The sequence below is a fragment of the Galeopterus variegatus genome, unplaced genomic scaffold, assembly GCF_000696425.1.
Source record: "Galeopterus variegatus unplaced genomic scaffold, G_variegatus-3.0.2 Scaffold17173, whole genome shotgun sequence".
NCBI lineage: Eukaryota > Metazoa > Chordata > Mammalia > Dermoptera > Cynocephalidae > Galeopterus > Galeopterus variegatus.
In genome coordinates, this window is record NW_007743284.1 from 10395 (window position 1) to 17022 (window position 6628).

A 6628-nucleotide genomic window follows, 5' to 3' on the forward strand; every position below is an offset into this window, starting at 1 on the left:
ACCAGACTAGTATCACTGTTTGAAATTCTTAAAAAAAAAGAACTCAACTTAAAGAAAAAAACATAAAGACCTTAAGGAAAGTATTAAGAAAGAAAGAAAAACGGAAATTAATAGACTAAAACAAACAAAAGAAACCCAGCAGTAGAATAAAGTGATTATTTGTATTTTAGAAAAATGAATTTCAGTGACTGCTTAAATCAAAGTGTTTTTCTTTTTAGAAGTTGCCTCATTTACAGGTAAACTAAAATGCAATCTAACATGAAATGAATACTGGCAAAAACTAACACATTCTTCAAATTGATTAATACTTATTAATAAAAACTACTATCATTTGATTGTATATTATTCAGTAGAAACTGGATAAGGGCTTTGCATGCATTATTTATTTAATCCTAATGACAGCCATAGGAGGTAGATATTATCATTGTCCCCAATTTTCAAATGAAACTTAGGTTGAAAGGGCAAATAACCTGTTTGCCCAGGGTCAATATTCCAACCTGAGCAATCTAACTCTAGAGTTTACACTCAAGCTATACTTGCTATGCTTCCTTTAGGACATTATTCTCTCAAGTAACTCTTCCATTTACTTAATTTTACACAGGCCAAACTTCACAAAAATTGTCTTAAAAATATCTAAGTATTAAATGCACAATGTTAAGTGCACAATAAGAATCTAATAAGTTACAGAGGAAACTACATTTCAGGACTCGAAGTCATTAACAATCTAACAAGTTAGGCAGTTTAGCAATAGGATTATATCTTCGGGTGCTGAAATATGCAAGAGCATTTTAATTACTACTAAATACATCAGAAGAAAGCAACTGAAGGAAATTACTCAAATCCTGCAACTTCTTTTAGTTGCCAAGTAACTACTAATTTAAATCTTTCAGGTGATTCCTTCTAGGAAATGATATATTTTACAAATACTTTATACTCAAGAGTACTTACCTGATACTTCTGAAATTCTTGGTTCAGGCTCATCCATCTGTAGAAGCTCATCAAGAGCTAATTTTGCTGCATTGGATCTAGACTCCTTTTTATTTTGTCCCAATCCAGTCTTATATTGAATACCATCCACCACAGCACAGAAAGCAAAATACGATCCCATAATATTACCTTGAAAAAGAACTCAGAATAAATTGTACAGTAATTCACAGTATATTATTACAAACAGTGTCAGTATATAGGAAAACATCCCAGTACAAAACTTCTAGAAAACTCTTTACCCTAGAAATACCACCTCTAGGGCTTCCAGTCAAGATGGCAGAATAGATGGTCACCAGTGTCACTCTCTCCCACAGACCAAACAATTTACAACTATTAAAAAGCAAGGACAGCCAATCTGGGGCCGCTAGAGCTCAGGGGAAGAGGAGGAGAGACCTACATAGTGCATGAAGGCAGGAGAAGCCACATTGAGAGAAAGAAAGAACCACTTCTCTCCAACCATTTCAAGTCCCAGCTGCTTCAAGGCTGGAGGTGCTGAGCACATGGAGCAGGAACTGGCAAAAGCCACAGCTGTGCCCTTCGGATGAAGTTGCTTGGAGGCAGCAGGGGAGAAGAGGGCCTTGGTGGCCCCCAGGCCAGCAAGACCACTAATAGGGTTCCAGTGAATACACATAGGAATGACATAACAACTGAAAAAAAGGAGCCATTCTGAGGCTGGTGAGTCATTGCAAGGGACTGCAGCACAACCTGCCCCATGGGAAGCATTTGGAATGCAGGTGGTGGGGAACACAGGCCCACTGGGGGAATACTGAGGCATAGCAAGGACAGTTGATCTGCCCTCCAATCTGTGCAGGACTACTCAGTGGAGACTGGTAGGAATATAGAACTACAGGGGGTGCAGTTTGATTAAAAGATTCAGGCCCAGACCAGAGTTTTTACATAACCCAGGTGTACCAGATCTCATGAGAGCCAGAAGTACCTATAAAGTCAACGAGTAAAACCTGAGCTGCATAAAAAACGTTCCCCAGGGAATCAGCAGCAAAGCAACAATTTAGCTCAACCACAGAGCTCAAGTGCTGGTCCTCATAAGAACCTCCCCCATTTTAGAAGCAGAGGACAACAAATTAGTTCCAGTGCAGAGTTTTAAGTGGTAGGAATAGCAAAGAATCCAACACAGAACTGGAAGAAAAAACAAAATACCCACAGACCAGAGATAAAGTTTGACATTAACTAGTAAAGGTCTCACATCACCGAAGAACACCTATAAAACCTAGAAGGACCGGAAATCCCCTGGGCTACCAAGCCAGGGATGGGGGAGGCCTGGGGGGCCTCAGCCATGCCCCCTGACACCCACAACCAGCCCAGCTATGATCACCCAGCCACCACAGGAAGCCCCCTGATCTCCCCTGCAGGAATGAGGGGGGTGCTACAGACCTCAACTCCACCCCTCCTCCTCCTCCCATTCTATTTCCTTCCCCCTTCCCTTTTCTCCCTCCCCCCAACTGCTCCACAACATCACAGAATGTAAAAAATTAATAAATAAACAAAAAAACAGAAATACCAACTCTATAAGTCATTTTGTATGGCTAAGTGGTTAAAACTGAAGGTGGATGGGCCCCTGAACTAGTTCTGAGGATTTAAGTAGCTAGGCTGACTCCAGATTCAGTATAAGCAGTAGGGCCAGCTTTAGAGTACAGATCATACATGGGGTGACACTCACTGTCTAGTACAATGTCTGGCAATGGTAAGCACTCAAATATCTATCAGATAACCAACGAGAAGTAAAATAATGGAGACTTATGTTAACATCTCTTTTCTTAAAAACTTTAATACAAAGTTGAATTTCTCCCACCCTTGGCTTGCCCTATTATTCTTATAAACTCCAGAATATAAAAGATCTCTTTAAAGAAACCCTGTGTACTCACGAGGGCATATGGTAAGCAACTCAACCCATTATAGCTTAGGGCAGGTGGAGGGTGGGGAATAAACCCACAAGGAAAACCAAAACATATATAAAAATAAAAAATGATATCCTACAGAATTAAACTGAATGTCCAAACATACAAAATTCCTAAAATTATTATTTCTACATAATTAGTTTTACTCAGCTTTCATACTTACCTGATGAAAAAGGAAATGGAATCATCTCCTAAATTTAAAGGTAAAAGATTTTTGTTTCAAGTTTTACTCACTGGTATTCGGACTTTAGAATTCTAAGTCTTCACTCTTTGGTTATGGATGGCTAGGTACTATGTCACTGCACATAAATCTCATTGTCTTATTTCCTCACATATTCACAATCACATTACATTAACTGTTATTTAAAGATATACATCAAAGTTTTACGAGCAATTCCTGACTACATCTGGGTAAACTGCTCCTCCACCCCCCATCCAAGATCTGTTTTTCAAGTCCCTTCTTTTATGATCACCTCGGTCCAATTCAAGTTTACTAAACCAGAGAGCATTTTGTATATTTAACAAGTGACCCACATGATTCTTATGTATGAGATATTACACATCAAATGTGTTAACAAGTCTTCTGTGTCAGAATAAGCATTTAAGCTTCAGCCTGTCTAAAACCCAGGTTTTCAAACTTTAGAATGGATTTAAATCACATGTTGAGCTTGCTAAGAAATACTGACACTCTGATCTCACTACCGAATCTATTGAATCAGATTATTCAACTACACTTTGAACATAAAATGAACAACATTAACAGTGGGTCATATTTTTCAGTAGTTTTTGTTCAAAGCAGTAAAGACTGCCCCAATCCATTTTTTTCCTTACACTGACCAACAGCTTATATTTTCCAAGGGTAGTCTCAGAATAGTAGAGAAAAACTAACTAGTTAAACAAAGATTAAGCTCACCTTTTATTTTAAGAAGACATCACCCTCTACATTAAGACCCTACTTTTGTCACCTTTTAACTGGTATCATCTGAAACAACCCAGACTGAAATCTGATGTCACTGTGACAATCTTTACTAAAATATCAATAGCTTTAAATTCTTTTGCAAAAATGCTAGCTTTAAGATTCATACTGGCAAAAANCAGCCCAGCTATGATCACCCAGCCACCACAGGAAGCCCCCTGATCTCCCCTGCAGGAATGAGAGGGGTGCTACAGACCTCAACTCCACCCCTCCTCCTCCTCCCATTCTATTTCCATTCTATTCTATATCAATAGCTTTAAATTCTTTTGCAAAAATGCTAGCTTTAAGATTCATACTGGCAAAAATTAGTATCAGGAAAATTTAAGATTCATATGCATGTGCAAACATACACACAAACCCATATGTACATATAAACATACACAAAGACTTTTTTAAGATTGTGTTTTGACTCTCATACATCTGTCAATGCCTCTCAAGAGCAGTTATTCTCTTGTTCCTCCACTTTCCTAAAGTTCATTCTAATCACCGACCATAACATGAAGAAATCAGAAGCTGCTTTCTGATCTGTATTCCTGTAGCCTTCCACAGGCACAACACAGTTAACAGATTCTTCGGGGGCGGGGGGGTGTTTAAGAGAGAATGCCGAAAACTGTGACAGCCTAGTCTGCAGATACAGTACCAATCATGTAACTGCTCTTTTCACATCTAATCCTTGAATTTCAGAAGCCAAATTTGACCATAATTTTTCTTAGGCATCCTCATCACCAGATCCTTCTCATAGGATAAACATAGTCCAAATATTTAACATCTTGACAAAATCATGTTTATTCTACAAGAAGTATTTATACCACCAAAATCATTCATGAAGCTGATTTCAGTTTGGCTAGCCAAAGAAAAAAAGTTACAATTCAGTTACTATAAATTTTTTATATGCAAGTGATTAGCAGAGGCTCAAAAGGCTAAAGAAGTGTGAACATAATTTCATAAGTATATTTGTCAAAATATACTAGTTATCTAACCCTAATATTATGTGAAATAACCAAATTTAGCACCATTTATATGCTCAGCTTTTAATGGGAAAATATTTTCCAGTACTGTAATTACCAAGCACAACTCTGCACTTGCCTGTTATTACAGTCTCCTTAAGGTCAAGCTGAACCCGTTGCATTTGTGCAAACTGGTGCAAGGCTGACACAGGATTTATCTCTCCACGTTTGTATTTCATTATAAATTCCTTAGGTATTTTTTTTGGAGGAAGAACGGGATTTGAAATAGCTGAAAGACCTTTGGAAAACAATGGTTCTGGAAAATTACCTAAAAATAAATGTTTACACTTGTCAATTTGATAAAAACAAACAAACAAAAGCACTAAATCCTCCCCCAAAATGGAAGATTGTCCCAGATACACTTACTCATATGTGAACAATTTTGACCTGGGTGACAAGCACAACCTGTTATTGTGTAATACTAAGGTTATATTGCAAAAAAGTGGGGCCGGCCCGTGGCTCACTCGGGAGAGTGCGGTGCTGATATTGCAAAAAAGTGATATCATTACATCATTATTAACTAATATCAAAGAATCTTGGAATTTTAGTGATGTCAAGGTCATCAGAGGCTCTCTAAGCCATTTTTACAGATGACATCACTAAGGCCTAGAAAGAAGAAAGGCACAGATCCGGAACTAGAACGTAGTTTCTGGCTCCCATCAACTATATTATACTGGCTTTCACACTGAATTCAATCAAATTTTAAAGTATGTATGGCCCTGCTTTACACTTAACTCTATGCTAAGTCATACGTGGAATACAAACCAGTATAAATCCAGTCTCTTCCCTGAAGCTTCACCTCAAAAAGGCAAGATATTTGAAGTGGTTGAACAGTCAAGATGGTAACGAATAGTTAAGTGAACAGCACAGGGAAGGNATTTGAAGTGGTTGAACAGTCAAGATGGTAACGAATAGTTAAGTGAACAGCACAGGGAAGGAGTTCCTCAGGCCTCCTAAAATGTTGGGAGTCAGATCGCAGCTCCAGGTGGGGCACGGCCATGGTAAATGCATACTGTACGTATCCAGAAAACATTTAATCCTCAACAGTACTGGCCATCCCAGAATCTTAAAGAACTGAGGCATTATTACAAATGAAAAAGAAGTCATACCCGTCACTTGCGTAACCTTAGATGCCACACTCGACAGACTATGACTTTCCGAGGAATATCTTGTAGGTGTAGTTACCGTCTGGGCTGATGGTTGAACCGGCAAGTTCTTTTTCACCATTTGAGCAAAACTAGGGACCCGGGAACTCTGAAACCAGTCACTCCTGCCAGACATTTTCTTACCTACCAACCATGATAAAATTCGAGGAAAACAAAAATCAAAATACGAAGTAAACTAAAAATACTATTAAAAACACAAAACCACCGTATTTCCACAAATGGCTTTTACACACACATTCACTTGACTAGAGCCAAATCCCTCTTTAACTTATCTCATGTCTGCGTTATAGTTTTAACAGGCACGGAACTCTTCTCTCGACTCCCTCCCCTAAGCTCTGCTACACGGAGGAAAGACATGACAGCGGTCCGTAAATCTACTCGGGGTTCAGGGGAGACCAGCCAGATCGGGAAACAGGCAGAGGCAGAGAAGAGGAATAAAACCACCAGCCCATCAGCGGACTGCTGAGTCCCGACCCAACTCCCACCCACCGAGGTCGTCCTTCCCGCCCTCTGGGCTGGACCCCGCAGGCGAAGTGGCGGGTCGCCAGCTCCAGGCCGAGCCGCAGGCCCGGGGCT

The 6628-nt window shown here is 39.4% G+C and overlaps 1 protein-coding gene across 1 annotated transcript in view; it reads right to left on the minus strand.

Annotated features, from left to right (window-relative positions):
• The window catches only part of LOC103582643 (adenosine deaminase domain-containing protein 1-like), a 13055-nt gene extending 6888 nt beyond the window's left edge, over positions 1-6167 (minus strand). The window contains exons 1-3 of the mRNA XM_008564187.1: positions 5996-6167; positions 4966-5154; positions 949-1116 (exon numbers count right to left, since the gene is read on the minus strand). Coding sequence (XP_008562409.1) covers positions 949-1116; positions 4966-5154; positions 5996-6167 — 529 coding nt within the window. The remainder of the gene's footprint in view (positions 1-948; positions 1117-4965; positions 5155-5995) is intronic.
• Positions 6168-6628: the final 461 nt, after the last annotated feature.